Source organism: Kwoniella newhampshirensis, chromosome 2 (genome assembly GCF_039105145.1).
Source record: "Kwoniella newhampshirensis strain CBS 13917 chromosome 2, whole genome shotgun sequence".
NCBI lineage: Eukaryota > Fungi > Basidiomycota > Tremellomycetes > Tremellales > Cryptococcaceae > Kwoniella > Kwoniella newhampshirensis.
Window position 1 is genome coordinate 124,974 of NC_089956.1, and position 16,117 is coordinate 141,090.

The window sequence follows — 16,117 nt, forward strand, 5'->3', positions numbered from 1 at the left end:
ACAAGCTGAACCGTAATGCCACGTCATGTACATGTTCGGCTATCACACTTCCGTCCTGTTCTTTCGTTGTTATTGTTGAGACGTACATCATTTCGTCCAATGCAGTATTACATCAAGGGTTCCAGAATCTCTGGACAGCAGAGCGATAACGAGGATGAGTTGGAAGACAGCTCCTGGAAGACTCCACTCCGGACCACCGACCCTTTCAAGCTCCACCTCTACCTCAGGAGACACACCTGTCGGTCTTCGACTCCGACCCAACTCTCACTCATATAACGCCTATCAACGTGAAACCCTTCTGTCAACGTATTCAAATCCATCGGCGACACTAGCCGAACTGGAGAAAAAGAAGAAATCAGAATGGGATGTGGTGAGAGAGAATCATAGGTTCATAAGGGATGATGAGGAGCCGGAGGCGGTCACCTGGGAAGAGAGGGTGGCAAGAGCTTACGAGTCAAAGTTGTTCAAGGAGTTTGCGTTGGTGAGTGTGGGTTCGGACTTGATGTTGTCTTCTTCTTTTTTTCTCTAATCCATTAGAGCCTATTTCAAGCCATCTCTTCTGGAGGTGTTCTCGCTGGGTACGATTTACTTCCTTATCGGAGCTGTGGTCCCTACGCTCGGAATAGTTTCGCACTTCTGCCAACTCGCCTTATGCGTCGTCTGGCATCCTCCTCATCTTTCGCCAGTTCTGCGTCATTGCTGCACACTATCCACCTGAATAATCACATCAACAAGGGAATCCACGCTGACTTACTGATCACCTAGATCGACCTCAAACATTACAAGTCCAAAAAGCTCGCATTGAGATGGCGAACAGCCCCCGAAGTCATAAACGGAATCGGCGAAGACACCTGTGGATCATTACGATGTAAATGGCACGAACAACCTCCACAAATTGTACATTCGCCAGGGATCAGGTTTGATGGGTATGGCGTTGGCGGTGGACATTCTACTACGTCATTTGGACTGGATCGTGATGATAGGGAAGGGGACGAGGGACGAGGAGGAGGAGGAGGAAGAGGAGGAGGACGGAGAAGAAGAGGGAAAGAAAGAGAGAGGGAGAGGGAAATGCCCCTATTGAAAAGCTTTGAATTACCATTTGTGTATTCGGAAGCGGGCGAGAGGAAAGAAGCCTTAGTCAAGGTTAGACTGTGTCCGAAATGTGTACTGAAACTGGTCTGGAAACCGGGGATGGATGGACATTCAACGGAGGAACAGGACGATGGGCGGGGGAAAGATCGCGGTGCAGTAGATCGCGAAGAAAGCAGAGGATTGAAGGGGGGCGAAAGACGACGCAAATCGGAATCACGGTCTCGATCTCCCCAATGGAGAAGACATCGCGATCGTGACCAGGATGGAGTGGGCCGATAGGAGGGTAATCGTCGATATTAGGAGATTAATCATCACAAGGAACAATCAAGGAGCCACGACATTCACGAATAAAAAGCATCACATCGCGTCGACTTCGCATAGCATGGATTGTTGTACACAATTTATGTCTCGGGCTTATGACAAATAATCACTTCTTAGAACAGTCACATGAGTCTATCTGTCCTGCCTCAATCTCCATATGTCCTCCTCCATATCGTGCGTCACTGCGCCTCAAACCCATTCGTGTCCTCCTCTTCGATATCGTCATACACTTCCCTGCCCGCCATCGTAGATTCCTCGTCAATCCTTCTTCGCTTATCTGACCTCTCGTATCTCTGGGAATTGATTTCGCACTCTTCAGGATGCTGAGATTCGTATTCCACCTCGAGATATCGAGCATCTGCTTGTTCAGAGTGACCGCGATAGCTAGCTGAGGGATCTTCCTCGTGATACCCGTGAGCTTGATCACTTGCTTGGAAGGATTGAGAGTGATAAGCATAGTCTCGCTCTTCTCGATGTCTATTCAGTATTTCGCTGACGTTGGCGCACTGAGCATCAAGCAAGATCAATAATCAGCCGATCAACGTCAGACGTGTGAAGAGAATCACCAGAGTCTCAAATCCATATTCCAGCAGTACATCCTCTACTAGCTTTTCTAGATCCTGCCGGTCTAAGCAGTACATCCCCTGACCGTATGGGAGAGTGAGAGAGGATGGTCCGGGTATTAGTGTGGAATCGAGTGTCATTGGTTGTACATTTGGACCGAAGGCCTCAACTCCAAACTGGCATAGTTAGCAAGCCAAGTCCGCTTCCTCACCTCAAGGTCAGTATATATGCAAGGGTGCTTACCCCTGATTGCACTGTCATCCCCTCATCTTCCATTTCCAGGTCATCCTCATGTCTTTTGGCTTCGTTTACAGCTCGCTGCGCTTCGTCTGTCAGTATGGGAGTGTATCGTTCGAGGGTCTCATTTGCTGTCACATATGATCCGCTGGACGTATCATAATTTCGTTTGGTGACGGGAGGCTCTGGATTGACTTGTGTTTCGACCTGTACGAGCGGCTGGTACCCCAAAATAGGCGAGAGGGTGATCAAATCCCTGAAGTTAGACATATCTGGAGGATTTGAGGCGGGTACACTTCGTTGGCTATTGGGCCATGAAGGAGTAACTTGGCTTTGGGAATCGTCTTGGATTTGAGTCTCTTGGTCCAGAAGCTGGAAACGGGCAGCGGCGGTCGCGGAATTCTCGAAGGTCGCCAAAGTTGTTGTTGCGGAATTGGAAGATGTAAATGGTGTATCTTTCTTTGGTGCAAGATCAGTATACGAAAACGGAATCACCGAGCTAGGCGTTTGCGATGTTGCTGGCCCAACTTCGTGGCTGTTTCCGTCCTTTTCTGTAAAACTGCCCGAGTTTCTGTCATAAACTGGGGCCGACAATGTCGCAGGGGGTTTGAAGCCTTCTAACAGCTTTCTTTTCAGCTCACTTGTCGGATCTTCTGGCGGTCCATCTGGCGATACCGTAGTGGTAACGGGTGCTTCAGGTCGGTCCGAAACCGAGCCGATCGATTGCGATCCTCTGATTAGCCTTTGGGTTTCCAGAGTAGCCTTTGCTTTCTTGGGAGGCGGGGGTATTTTGCTTTGACTTGCTTTCTGAAGACTGGAGAAGTTCAGGGTGGTTTGCTTTGGATCGTGGTTTGGTTGAGGATTGTTATTGCTAGCTTCGATCTGGGAAGAATTGGATCGGGGCGCCTTGATGCGGGCAGCAGTACCTGTCGCGCTAGGCTGGAGAGTGAAGCATGGTCTTAACGTGTCAAGTAATGTTTGGAACGCGTTAGGACTGCTGCAAGAGATTTGAAAGGTTTCTTGAGTCTGGAGATTGGTCAGCCGTTTGCGTCATACAAATAGCAAAACAATGTAAAGCGAAAATGACGGTATGCAGACACGAGGGACGGAGATGAAGAACTGTACAGTACAAGCAGAACCCAACAACAACAGACAACCGTTAATGGTTAAGAGGATGTGCGGAAACTCACCTTTTTCTGTGTTGGCAGAAGCTCTATAGGCCAGTCATATCTGAAGGCAGCTTGTTTCGCCGTATAGGTTATCCTCCGATATGGAGCGTTCGATCCAGAGAAGGAAGTGGTGTGAGGGAAGATACGTGAGAGCTAAGGCATGACATCAAGTCAGTACAGTACTCCAATACGCCAGACCGGGAGAATCAAGATATATATTTTGGGATCCCAATTCCGTGAGATATGGCTCAGAAAGGTCAGAATCAACGCACCAATGTATGATGTCCTTGCTTGATCACGATAAGTATCGCATTGGAAGACGGAATGTTTTCTACCTCGATCGTCCCGTTCGAGCTTTCCGATTGGAAATATCAGCTACTATGTTTGACTGTATGACTATATGAGAAGTCCATATAGCTAGACACTTACAAGCTTTCCCATTTCAAGGCTTTCACACTAGTACCGACCGCTATTGACCGTGGGTTCGAGAAGCTGACTTTCTGAAAAGCATCTTCCCCAAGGGTATGTGAGTTGTCAGCTGGGTTTCTTGTGGCATCTCAGCCGTTTGTGTACGCTCACAAGTTGATGGAGCCATGGTCAGTGTCTTGGGGCCCATACGCCAATGATTTTAATATAGTCAGATTCTGCTACTTTGTGAAGCTACTTCATGAAGCTGGGTATGATTGTGAGGAGGAAGGAAGACGCAACGGAGGTTGACCGTCTCTCTAGCAAGGGTGGACATCCTCCACCGAGCGTTGCAACGAGACACTTACGTAACGTTTGTCATTCGCTCGACGCGAGGAGATGAATGCACGTCCTTCTGCTTTTTGGTAAGGACAGAGCTACAAATCAACATTGAACCAGTCGGCACTCATCTGCATACACCAGTGTGACTCATCACGATCCCTTCCCAGCAATCATGACGACCAAGTACCAAGGTCTACCTGATATCGTGCGTTGCTGAGTACACGCCCGTCTCTCCGCTTCTCCACAGACACAAGCATCACTGAACCGCTCTTCGCTCCCATGAACGAGCGACGCTGATCATCTTGTAGGATACCGCTCCAGACGTATTCGAGACGGCTGACGAGCCAGAAAGCCTTCTGAGACCCGTGAGTCATCCACCTCGCTCATATGGCCAGGAAGGCAGGGGAAAAGCTGACAGAAACACAAATCTTCCGTGTATCCAGAGCGAAGCGTATGATGATGATGAGGTTCCTTCAAAGTCAACGTCTGAGGCTATCGACTCGAAAGGGCTCCCATCGAGACGGAAGGCTGAGAGGGTGTTTGGACGAGGGACCAGACGGCCGGGTACGTGATTGCCTTTCCCACCTCTGTTCTGAAGAATCCAACGATAGCAATCTTGGACTGTATCTGGTTCATCACTCGACAATAATCTCCCCCAGTCCAGATGTAACAGATGCTGATTCGAAGGTTTCTACAGACCCCTCCAACCTCGTTTTTCGACCCCGTCTCCCTCCGCTCTCGCATCGCAAACTGTCCACATCATCCTCGTCTTCTGAATCCGAAGAGCCTCCTTCACGTCCTCGCGAAAGCGCTTTATCTCGAATACGAAGACTGAAAGCCGAACTCGCGGAAGTAGAAGCGGATCTGGCTGGCTCTTCTTCTACCTCCACATCCGACCCTATTCCATCAGGATCGCAGAATCAAGATAGGGAGAGGGAAGGGAAGAGAAAGTCGGTGTTGCCCGCCAGGAAGCCAGTGGACGTGGTTTCGGAATTGGCTGGGTTGAAAAAAAGACTGGAAAGAGTTGATCTGGATGGGCCAGAAGGCGCCTCAGTCTTGTCATCGGTCGCAGAAGACGGTGACTCTGGAGGAGGAGGAGGAGAATGGAGGAGTAGATTGGACAGGTTGATCTTTGCTGAGCAACGAGATCATGCGAGGTCAACAGATGGAGACGTTGGAATGAGCTCGACAAGTCAGGCAGTTGGCGAGGCCAGTGCGAGCTTGTCAGACTTGGATAAGCGTCTCGCTCTGTTGGAAAGCACTTTAGGACCAATCGGTTATGGACTAGATCAAGTGAGTTGGCTGCCAAGTTCCGGTCTTCCTCTCGAGCAAAGCACCTGAACCATTCGCGATTTTCCGGTCCGTCGTGCTGACAGAGTTCTGGTCGCTCACAGCCATCTTCCGCACCCCTTATGTCAACATTGAACAAGCACGATCATCTTCTTGCCTTACTTACCCAACCAAGACATCTCGACGCCATCTCTCGACGGGTCAAACTTTTACTGGTGGATCTTGATCGAGCAGCTTCCTCCTCTGCCTCTCGAAGACCACTTGCAGCTGTCGCAGGACAACACGAAAAAGGATCGTCTGAAGTCGTCCTCACTCCGACAGAATACGATTCTCTGCAATCCCTTTTCAATCTATTACCTCGTTTAGACCCGTTACTCCCTATATTACCGCCTCTTTTGGCGAGATTGAGGAGTCTATCAGGATTGCATGCTGAAGCAAGTGATATATCGGAAGGATTGAGGAAATTACAAAGTAAGGATAAAAAGGGGATAGAAGAGGTGAAAGAGATGGAAGAAGTTGTGAGATCGGTTCAAGGGGGATTGGGAGAAGCAGCGCAAGGAATCAAGAAGAATTGGGAAGGATTAGAAGGGAGATTGAGCGGGTTAGAAAAGAGACTGAAGGATCTGGAGGGGTAGGTCATCATGATATGCTACATTTGTTCAGCGTTTGACGAGAAGGGGAGGATATGATCGTATGTAAGCAAAGATCATCCACGAAATATACACTGCATTGATTTGTATACCCATGTATAAGACACTGTCATCGTCTTGCATTACGGCTTCAGGACTTGGCTGACGGGTTTTGCAGCCAACGGGAAAGGATAGATCTCCTGCTTGAGCTCATCCGTCCCATTGACCACTCCCATCACCTGATACTGCGATCCCATCCCCAAAGTATCTATTAGACGTTGAGCTCCTTGTGATAGCAGTTCTCGACGTTCTGGAGGAGCTGTGTCGAGCAGTTTGCGTAGTCGCGGTTGAAGACCTAGGGAGAGGAGGAATTGGGATTGAGGTATGGGTCCGAGAGGTGTGGCTGAGGAGTGCAAGTTCACCTTGTCATTACGACCTTCGTAGAGCGGATTGGGCGTATAAGGAGGAAGAGATAGGTGGGATTGCACTATAGTGATGGGATGACGTACCTGTGCCTGTCAACGATTCTCGCAAGTAGGCAAAATCGACATTAGCCGTCAAGTCGGCATCCCCGGGATCGTCGAATGTGTCTACGAGCTTATGATTTTGGAAGGCCTGTCAGAGTACAAAAGTCAGCTATTGCTTCGGATGGTAGAAGGACCCAACGCTTACTCTGAAACTACTTCTAAAAGCTCTATCTGCCCCATAATCAACCACCAACCCACAACCACCCTTTCCTTTCCCCTTCCCCTTGCCATCGCTCGATGTACCGGACAACAGCTGTCCAACGTGCCGCATGATCTTCCACGAATCCTGAGCGATTTCGATACGTGATCCAACTGGGAGATTGGCGAACCGTGGAGAGGTTGATGGGAGGATGGTAGAGAGAGGAGTGGCTGTGCGGGAAATGGATAAGCGGAGACCTGAAGATGATGATGCTGTAGGCAGGCTGGGTGGAGAGTCAGCGTTTGATAAAAATTGGCCAACCAGGAGTCGAACGTTTGTAGCAAGACTACAGTATTGAACATACCCTGAAGAGAACGCAGAATCGTTATCCACTTGTACCTCCCTCCAACCCATATCGGTCTTTTCAAAAACGTTGATCGGCATGGCGTCGAAGAATTCATGTGCAACAAAAAGGGTGTATTCGTCCGGTGCTGAGGAGCCGAAAAAGCGTCAGCTGAGCGTTTTGCCCATAACGTCCCTCTCTCGCCACAAGTGCGAGCTCCCAGACAGCCTGCCAGGTTGAGAAAGGTGATTGGGGCTTCGCTCACATTCAGGTATCTCGTTCACACCGGTATACCAATTCAGCTTCACGTCTTTCCCTTCGACTCTTGACGATAGTTTGTCAGATTGAACGACTCGCATAGCCTCGCTGTTCTCGACCAGGTGAACAGATCGGATAGACGCTGCAATCCCAGGGAAGTTAAACAGCGTCTACGAGGTACGGCCATATTTCGATTAGCCGCGAAGCTTAGCGTATCTGGATCTCTGGCGGAGAAAGTAGGATCGTCCACTTACTCTGAGTATATCGTCCATCAGAGTCCCTCTTCCAGGCCCCAGCTCGACTATTCGGACTCGTGTTGGGGAATCTGCTTCCATCCATCTTGTCAAGAACCAGATTGCCACGAGCTAAGTTGTCTGTGTATCAGCCCGACTCTCAACTGTCGGACTCGGTAAAGGGAGGAGCAGGATGATCCAGCGATAAAGTACGACATGGCATCGCACTCACCTCGCCGAAAATCTGACTGATCTCGGGGGAAGTTATGAAGTCTCCCTTCTGGCCAAAGACATCTCCTTTGGAGTAATATCCATGAATAGGATGCGATAGACAGAACTGCATATATCGAGAGACTGGTATAGGTCCTGTGGCCTGATCAGAAAGGAATCTTAGACAATCAGTCTTCTCCCTGAGCATTATGAGATGGAAGCAATGCCTCACCTTGATAGTATCTCGAATGATGCGTGAGAGCTCATTCTGTTTCGATGATGGGATAGATGTTGATGCTAGGTTATCAGACGATGGAGGTATCAAAGTCGATTGGGATCGAGCAAAGATAAGAGCAAGATCGTCTCCTGTAGCTCTCCTCGGCAACTTCGAAACCGCTCGTAGCGACGCTCTCAGAGCTTGATTGTTCAGCATGACGCTGGGTCTGAAAGCTTGTGATTTGGACGAAGAAACGTGATAGAGAGGTAAAATGTCTGAATTGCAGAGAAGACAATGTCACTTTGAAAGTGGAGGTCTGTCCGCTTGGACCAAAAGTGTTGTACACCCAAAATACACTGCTTCAACACTTGATCTTTCCTTGCGTTCCGTCTTCTTTCTGCCTGGCGACTCACTATTGGAGGCAGAGCAATTCTCGGCTTTGCGATGTTCTCCAATCTTGGTCTCTTCGCCAATGCGAAATGTCCTGATCCGACATGTGGGCGCACAAGATGTTTCTTCTCCCACGCTCAAGCTTCGTCGTCCAAACTACCACCACGAGCACCAACTCCTTCCACCGACATCGAGCCGACACGAGTGCAACAAAAGAAGATGGTCGAGATTCCAACTTCGATACGAGATCCTGTGAAGAGGAAATGGGACGATGGGGATGGTGATGAGAGGAAAGCGGTCGTTAAGAAACTCTCGCAAATGGTGAAAAAAGAAGGTGTCAAGTCACCTGGGGCCAGACCTGCTCCCCCGGCTATTGTGCCACCACGAACTGAGATCAAGGTGAGAAACCGTTCTATCAGATACTCTGTGCACGAGACAGGCTACTGATACTATTTCAGCCAACTGTGGTGACGAGCCAAAGACCTAATCAAGCTGGACAGCCGCCAAGTCTACCCTTCAGCATTCAAGCCTCACCTCATCCGAGAACGGATCGGCAAAAGGCTCGTGAGTAAGGAGCGGCACTCAACCGTTCGGTCCTAAAGCTGACGGATTCACAGTGGGGACCCTTTATACTCAATTCTCCAAACTAGTGAGTATTGCTTCTCCGCCCGGCCGACCCTTGTCGTAAGAAGACCTCGCACTGAGACTCTTGCAGTACGCCCCAATCCTTCATCTGTCACCGGAACTAGCCCATCAATCAGCCCTAACCCAAGAAGCCGAGATATCTTCCTCATCTACCACGCTCCGAGCATACAAGACTGCCATCCATCACGCTGCTGTCTCGGTCTCACGACGGGAACCGCCCGACAGTATACCACATCCGTCTATCGGAACTCTGAGAGAATCTCGAATCGCCACCGAAGCTGCCGAAAAGGCAAAAGCTTCTCGACTGACACGAGCTCGAATAGAGAGATATTGTCTGCCTCTGAACGATTTTCGGACTTGGAGATACCCCGATCCTCGAGATGAGAGTCTGACAGGACCTGGAACGGGTCAGGAACCCGATGCAGAAGGCACTTCTCAGACCTGTAATCGTTGTAAAGTCCCTTTTATCGTTTCTTCCACCAATCTGGAAAAGAGGTTCGGCGAATGTCATTATCATTATGGTAAGACTGCACCTGAGAGAGTGGAAGGGAGAAGGAAATGGATCTATTCATGTTGTGGAAGAGAAAGGGGAGAACAGGGTTGTGAAGAAGGTATACATGTATACAGCGATGGAGATGACGATGCTATTCTGGCGAAAAGAGTTGGATATAAGACAGTCAGCAAATGCGTGGAAGAATCGAAAGGCATAGAAGTGGGAGAGGGTGTCGAAGTGGTGGGAATGGATTGTGAGATGATATGTGAGTATCTCGTCTGTGAATTTGCAGGTTCCTACTTTCATCGCATGCTGATAACTCGCACGAGCAGACACAACGGCAGGTTCGTCTTTGGGGAGAGTGACGATAGTCGATGAGAACGGAGGTATACTGCTAGATGAACTGGTTCGGCAAATAGTGCCAATCTTGTTCGTTCAATCCTGTCCAAGATCCTGAACCTGTCAAGACGCTGACCGGTGCACGCAGGGATCTGAATTCCCGCTTCTCCGGTATATATCCAGGCCAGCTAGAATCGGCCGTGATGGACCTCAACGCTGTGCGCGCCGCGGCGTGTATGTTTATTGGTCCACAGACTATCCTGGTGGGGCATGGGTGAGCAACTGGTGCATTTGGACCTTGAACAGGACTGACAGAGTGGTACAGCCTTGAGAATGACCTGCGAGCTCTGAGACTATTGCATGATAGAGTCATTGATACTGCCATTGTAAGCGAAACATGACAGTCACGTGGAATCGTAGCTGACGATTTGAGAAGGTGTTTCCTCACGACAAGGGTCCACCATATCGTCGAGCTTTGCGAGACATGTAAGTTACACAGTCACGCGCTCTTCCCGACGTATCAGCCTGAGGCTGATTTCGTATGTCGTCTATAGTGTCAAGGAGAAACTGGGATACTTTATCCAAGATCGGACATCGGATTTGGGTCACAGTTCCGCGGTGGATGCGAAAGCGACATTGGATGCGCTCAAGTGGAAAGTGAGGGAGGATAACGAGTGAGCAGTGCGTCACAGAGTTGCTGCATCTCCGTGTGCACATCTTCATGGGACGCGTGTATGAGGGATACTTGTGTGCATGTTTGTGAAGATGCATGAATCGAAAAGGGTCGGAGCTGTGTTCACTGGAATCGACGCCATGTGCCTAGTTGTTGCGTCGGTCAGTCACCGCACGATAGGCAGTGAGTAGCAGTTCCCCTCCGTCTCCCTCCGATCTCACCTCCACTCTGAATGATCATTTTCGGTGACATCACTGCTTGGGTATCAATCTGGCCAAGTTCACCTGACATCAGAAAACCTGTCTCTTTGAGGGGAGTTTGGATGGGACAGATGGACCACGTATCCTTCCCCCCTGGTGAGCGACAATGTCATTCCGCAACTCTATAAGAAGAACGATCATCCCCATCGTCCGACCATCTGTCCGTCAATCGACTTTGTTACACACAACTTCATACTCTGGATTCGCTTCACTTTTCGTCTCAGAGAAGAAAACATACTATTCAACCATGTCAGACCACTCTCACCTCAAGGCATCCGAACTGTTCACCTGTAAAGGTCTCACCGCCGTCGTCACTGGTATGTTGTGTTTCCCCCACCTATCCCATCCCCATTCCGTCCATACCAATCTCTCTTCCCGGTATTCCTTCTTCCTTCAACAGTAGAATCAGTGAGCTAAATGCGATGTCGGGTGATAGGCGGTGGTACAGGCATCGGTCTCATGCAGACTCTCGCCATGGTAGAGAATGGCGCCAAGGTGTTCATTGTTTCGAGAAACGAGGAGAAACTGAAAGATGTCGCTGAGAAATATGGCGGGGATGGGAAATCAAAGGGTGAAATCATACCGTAAGTAATCACCATCATTCGTGTGGATAGTAGTCTGAATCGTTGGAATACTTGGGCGCTGATTCTGTTGGTATCGATCAGACTTGCTGGAGATATCACGTCAAAGGAGGGCATCGCAAAGGTAGTTGCGGAGATTGAGAAGCAGTCACCAGGCGGTATCAACGTTCTGTACGTTCTTCGCTTTTCTGCTCGCTTCAGTCAAACCAATCCCTCCACGACCTGGCACTAGATTACTTTGCTGACCTTTGAGTCGACCTCATACAGTTTCAACAACGCCGGTATCGCTGGTGAAGGTTCTCGAGAGGGATACGAGGATGTCAAGAAGGACAATCCCGAGCAGTACTCCAAGCAGCTCCTCCAGAGCGAGTTTAGCGAGTGGAACGATATTCTCAACACCAACGTCGTTGCATACTACGTGAGTTTTCTCTGCCGCCGAAACTTTCTCACTACCACTCTTTGCATCTCGCTCTTTCCTCTATCATGTTCCTTGCTACACTATATCTCGTCTGCGAGCCTTGCTAATAGCCGACTCGCCTTGTAGTTCGTCGCATCTGCCTTCATTCCCTTGCTCAGCGCCGGGGCGAAAAGCACCAAAGGCTACGCCTCCCAGATCATCAACACCTCTTCCATTTCGGGACTGCTCAAGTCTGCTTCAGGCGGCCAATTCGCATATGCTGCCAGTAAGGCGGCTGTCGTCCAGGTAAGTACGGAGCATGAACGGTGTTTCAATCTACTTTCGAGGTGCTGATGATTCTCCTGGCCTGCTTAGATGAGCAAGGTCATGGCGAGCGAATACCTGCCATTGAAGATCAGAGTCAACCAAATCGCTGTGAGTCTGATCACCCAGATCACAGCCCTCAGCTCTGTGCTCATTTTTCCGTATGACACAGCCCGGTATCTTCCCTTCCGAAATGACTGCAGGCGACTCTGATCCCGACTCACACAAGAACGATCTCTCTGATACCGAAAAGGGCAAAGGTCTTCCTTCTGGTCGACCAGGTGACGAGAAAGACATGGCAGCGGCTACCCTGTATTTGGCAAGTTATGCCGGTGTTTTGTGAGTTGTCTTTTTCTGTCTCACAGTCAAGAACAATGCGCTGATGACTGTGGGGTGATTTAGCGTAAACGGCCAGTTTATCGCTCCAGACGGAGGTGCCACGGTTGCTTCCCCTAGTTCAATCTAACAGGCTGAGATGCAAGTCACGGAGAAGTGAAACCAAAGTCATGTAGCCATAGTCGCCATTTGATGTATGCGAATGTAGTCACTACAGCTATAGGGAGAAGATTGTAGCTCGGTCGGTCGTTGGCGAATTAGATCCGGATCATCCGGCAATGTGCAGATTCCGTTTGATCCGTTCGCAACTATCAGCGTTTTCAGTCTCTGGATATCTGTTCGTCTATAAATTCTACTCACATCCTGTTCCCCAACTATTCTGATGTGCTGAGGGCCTCTCGACGAGCATCTCATATCAGCAGTGTCTGATCTGATCAAAGCCGGATCTTCGACTCGATTGCGTCATAAACATGATGTTCCTTTGACCCTTCTACGACAGATCTTCCTTTTCCACCTCGTCTTCCTATAACCACCCTCTCAAGGTGTCAGTCAAGATGGGCCGAACGATATCAGCATACGACATTGAGCCTCTCTATCCTCTTTGACTTTCGATTATCGTTCTCAGAGTATCCATCAGAGTCTCTCGTTTTCATACGTATCATTACTATATCTCATTGTATCCAGTCAACACGATTGCATCCTCAACTACATCGACTCGGCATGTGCATCGCATTCTTCGCTCTGTCTCTTCCGGGTTACAAGCTGTATGTACTAGTCATCTCTCCTCTCTCTTTCTCTCTTTCTGGTCGGGGGAACATATTCATTCCCTGATCTCCAAAATCCTGCGAGATGGTAGAGAGGATTTAGCTTACTTTTGATTATATCCTCAGCGTCTTAGCTTCGAATCGAGACGAGTTCATCGATAGACCTACTCTTCCCGCTCAATGGCACGATTTCGACGCTTCGATTCCCGAAGGATCAGGTCAAAGCACCGTCGCCTCGGAAGGGAGAGTGACCGGTTCGGTGTTATCAGGGTTGGATAGGGGTAAGCAGGAAGGCGGGACTTGGCTGGGGATCACGAGAGACTTGAGAGTAGGACTCTTGTGAGTGTATGATCCCTCGTCAGGAGGATCGTCTGTGTGTCTAGATGATTGTGCTGAGCCTCCCGCTCGATCTCAGGACGAATGTCCGTCTCACACCGCCTGCACCACCATTGAGACCGGCCCGAAATCCACCTTCACGAGGTCTTCTTCTCAAATCCTTCCTTTCTCCTCATCCTCCTCCTCCTCCTTCGTCATCACCCGAGAAGACCCAAGGCGCTACCAACGCACATGGGGCGCTTACACCAGAACTGGGGGTGCACGATTACCTCGCATCATACCTTCCTACGGCGGGAGAGTATGAAGGGTTCAACCTCCTTCTCTTCTCTCTCGGTAGGAAAGGGGTCGAGCCGGAAGTTGGATATCTGACGAATCGACCTGTGCCGAGCTTCACGGATCTGCAAGTTCCACATACTCGACGCGCGCAGACTGAAAGAGAACATGATCCTGTCGCAGACAGCAACCACCTAAACATCAAGTCAGGTTCCTTATCGTCCGCTCAATGCTTTGGGTTGTCCAATTCACCGATGAGTCAACCGTGGCCCAAAGTCGTAGATGGGGAAAAGAGGATGGTCCAGACACTGAAAGAGTGGAACGAGGCAGGACGAGGGGATGAGAGAGATTTGGTGGAGAGAATGTTCAAATTGTTGAGGTATGTATGTCTCCAAATCTGGATTGTCTTGAACGAGCCTTCTGCTCTGCAACGTACTTGGACATGGAGTGAGATTTACATGCGTCTGATACTCTCAACCCCTCACTTACACAGCCACCAAGTCCCAGTCACCTCCCCTGATTTGTCACACACAACGACAGTACCACTCCTCGACGTACCGAGCGAACTGCCCAACAATGCGAGTAGGGGATATGGGACCAGAACAGCTACCGTCATTCTGGTCAAAGAGGACGGGAAGACGACGTTCGTGGAGAGGGATGTGTTGGTGTTGGATGATAAGGGAGAAGCGAGGAGAGGTGATGCGGAGAGATGGTATGAGTTTGAGGCGGAGATTTAGAGTGATAGCTACGGTCGCGGAGCATTTTGTTCAATAGATGGTGGAAGCAGCAGCACATATCTTGTGAAGTGTCATGTATCGGACATGGTTTCTAGTTCGGCTGAGTTGAGGACACATTCTAAAGGAAAGACCCCAAGCACTGGAGCGGTTCAACAGCCTTAACGCTCAGGTCGCACAAACACCTCGATCTGCTGGTTGGTCGTTCACGCATATTCCCGAGCTCATATCACAATCAGATTCCCAGAGTCGTTGAAGCCATGCATGACGCCAAAATACAGCCTTTCCTCCCTACTCCCGACACCTTCGCTGCGCCGTAGAGTCGAACGAAAAAGAATCTAACAAGCCGCATCCACCGATTAGATGAAACCGATCTGAAGACGGACGAAGAAAATAGAACGTCAGCATAGCTCGTGGGTGAACTCGAACTTGGACTTGTAGCGACGCAACATACCTTGTTGGCGACCTCAAGAGCGTCGAAGTCGGCGGTCAATCGAACGTAAGCCTTCTTCTTTCCGTCCGGTCTGCGTAGGGTAAAAACAGGTCAGCGGCCAGTCTGAAAAAAAAAGGACATGTATGCCAATCGGGCTAGGACGTCCGCGCTGCGCCGAGATACGAGCAACTCACCGGATAAGGGTGTTGACCTTTGCGGCCTCAACATCGTAGAGCTTCTTGACGGCATCCTTGATGTTCCTCTTGTTCGCCTTGAGATCAACGATGAAGACGAGGGTGTTGTGCTCCTCGATCTTCTTCATGGCAGACTCGGTGTTCAGAGGGTGTTGGATCGTCCTGAACTGGTCCATTCGGGGCAAGTGGGGGACGGACTTTCGGGGATACCTGGGGGTTCGGGGGAGTCGGAGGGTGTTGGGTCGGTGGAAGGTGACGGAGGTTCGGACCTTTCGGACAGAGTGGGAAGAAGTGCCCTTGAGAGCGGCCTTTTTGGCAGACTTGGCCTTGGCATCTTGGGGCTTGGCCGCGGCTACGCAGAGAGAGTATCGTCAGCACGACGTCTACGACAGAGACGCAGCCCCTGAGAGATGCGAATAGCACGACACCGGGAGAAGCGATATCCCACCTAGCCATCACAGAGCACAGAGACTCTATGATGGCCAGAGCAATTACCTCAACCCTTCTGGCGTCGTGTCCGCCCTCTCCACAACACTCGATCATCGAGCTTCCAGCGTCCTTCACTTCAATGATCCAGCTCCAGTCCATCCGACGGCATCCACCATGCAGTTCCTGGAATTCGTGCAGATCCTCCCTGTTATCCCTTCACCTTCACCTTCACTCGACATCGACCCATCCATTATGACCAGCATGACCTCTCTTCTCCCAAATGCAGACGTCTCTCCTGTTTTTGCCATCCGAGACCACCGAAGCCAGTCCACCACCACCATGACCTGCACCGAGAGAAGCCAACCAAGCCTTGAAAATCGTTTGGATACTCACCCTTACCAGCGTTCTTGGAAGGGGCCATTTTGTCGTGCAATCTAGTAGACGGAAGAGATGGTTGTCAGTCGAGACGACAGACGATCAAAGGGAACTCGGACAAGGGGGTGTGACTTACAAAACTTGATGGGTGAGGAAGGAGGAAGA

The 16,117-nt window shown here is 50.0% G+C and overlaps 8 protein-coding genes across 8 annotated transcripts; 5 read left to right on the forward strand and 3 right to left on the reverse strand.

Moving 5' to 3' along the window:
• Positions 1 to 154: 154 nt before the first annotated feature.
• Positions 155 to 1,371, forward strand: IAR55_000756 (uncharacterized protein; the record flags this gene model as incomplete). Its single annotated transcript, XM_066943890.1, has 2 exons — positions 155 to 481; positions 766 to 1,371. The coding sequence occupies 2 exons, from the start codon at positions 155 to 157 to the stop codon at positions 1,369 to 1,371; spliced, it is 933 nt and encodes a 310-aa protein (XP_066805091.1).
• A 221-nt stretch (positions 1,372 to 1,592) lies between these two features.
• Positions 1,593 to 3,978, reverse strand: IAR55_000757 (uncharacterized protein; the record flags this gene model as incomplete). The annotated part of the gene is made up of 7 exons (XM_066943891.1): positions 1,593 to 1,919; positions 1,980 to 2,153; positions 2,221 to 3,240; positions 3,405 to 3,536; positions 3,656 to 3,737; positions 3,813 to 3,894; positions 3,963 to 3,978. The coding sequence occupies 7 exons, from the start codon at positions 3,976 to 3,978 to the stop codon at positions 1,593 to 1,595; spliced, it is 1,833 nt and encodes a 610-aa protein (XP_066805092.1).
• A 324-nt stretch (positions 3,979 to 4,302) lies between these two features.
• On the forward strand, positions 4,303 to 6,055 carry IAR55_000758 (uncharacterized protein; the record flags this gene model as incomplete). Its single annotated transcript, XM_066943892.1, has 5 exons — positions 4,303 to 4,335; positions 4,439 to 4,495; positions 4,574 to 4,694; positions 4,828 to 5,423; positions 5,525 to 6,055. 5 exons carry the CDS (start codon positions 4,303 to 4,305, stop codon positions 6,053 to 6,055), a joined length of 1,338 nt encoding a protein of 445 aa, XP_066805093.1.
• Positions 6,056 to 6,192: 137 nt separating this feature from the next.
• Positions 6,193 to 8,192, reverse strand: IAR55_000759 (uncharacterized protein; the record flags this gene model as incomplete). Its single annotated transcript, XM_066943893.1, has 8 exons — positions 6,193 to 6,452; positions 6,559 to 6,664; positions 6,722 to 6,998; positions 7,080 to 7,206; positions 7,324 to 7,486; positions 7,571 to 7,681; positions 7,782 to 7,922; positions 7,992 to 8,192. 8 exons carry the CDS (start codon positions 8,190 to 8,192, stop codon positions 6,193 to 6,195), a joined length of 1,386 nt encoding a protein of 461 aa, XP_066805094.1.
• Positions 8,193 to 8,420: 228 nt separating this feature from the next.
• Positions 8,421 to 10,521, forward strand: IAR55_000760 (uncharacterized protein; the record flags this gene model as incomplete). Its single annotated transcript, XM_066943894.1, has 9 exons — positions 8,421 to 8,765; positions 8,825 to 8,930; positions 8,984 to 9,015; positions 9,082 to 9,769; positions 9,837 to 9,933; positions 9,992 to 10,117; positions 10,169 to 10,229; positions 10,280 to 10,329; positions 10,398 to 10,521. The coding sequence occupies 9 exons, from the start codon at positions 8,421 to 8,423 to the stop codon at positions 10,519 to 10,521; spliced, it is 1,629 nt and encodes a 542-aa protein (XP_066805095.1).
• Positions 10,522 to 11,023: 502 nt separating this feature from the next.
• On the forward strand, positions 11,024 to 12,544 carry IAR55_000761 (uncharacterized protein; the record flags this gene model as incomplete). Its single annotated transcript, XM_066943895.1, has 8 exons — positions 11,024 to 11,093; positions 11,213 to 11,360; positions 11,442 to 11,528; positions 11,625 to 11,775; positions 11,902 to 12,060; positions 12,130 to 12,189; positions 12,251 to 12,417; positions 12,481 to 12,544. 8 exons carry the CDS (start codon positions 11,024 to 11,026, stop codon positions 12,542 to 12,544), a joined length of 906 nt encoding a protein of 301 aa, XP_066805096.1.
• Positions 12,545 to 13,134: 590 nt separating this feature from the next.
• On the forward strand, positions 13,135 to 14,524 carry IAR55_000762 (uncharacterized protein; the record flags this gene model as incomplete). Its single annotated transcript, XM_066943896.1, has 4 exons — positions 13,135 to 13,178; positions 13,305 to 13,517; positions 13,594 to 14,166; positions 14,281 to 14,524. The coding sequence occupies 4 exons, from the start codon at positions 13,135 to 13,137 to the stop codon at positions 14,522 to 14,524; spliced, it is 1,074 nt and encodes a 357-aa protein (XP_066805097.1).
• A 356-nt stretch (positions 14,525 to 14,880) lies between these two features.
• IAR55_000763 (60S ribosomal protein uL23) lies at positions 14,881 to 15,998 on the reverse strand (the record flags this gene model as incomplete). Its single annotated transcript, XM_066943897.1, has 4 exons — positions 14,881 to 14,895; positions 14,976 to 15,045; positions 15,149 to 15,500; positions 15,971 to 15,998. 4 exons carry the CDS (start codon positions 15,996 to 15,998, stop codon positions 14,881 to 14,883), a joined length of 465 nt encoding a protein of 154 aa, XP_066805098.1.
• Between the last annotated feature and the right edge of the window lie 119 nt (positions 15,999 to 16,117).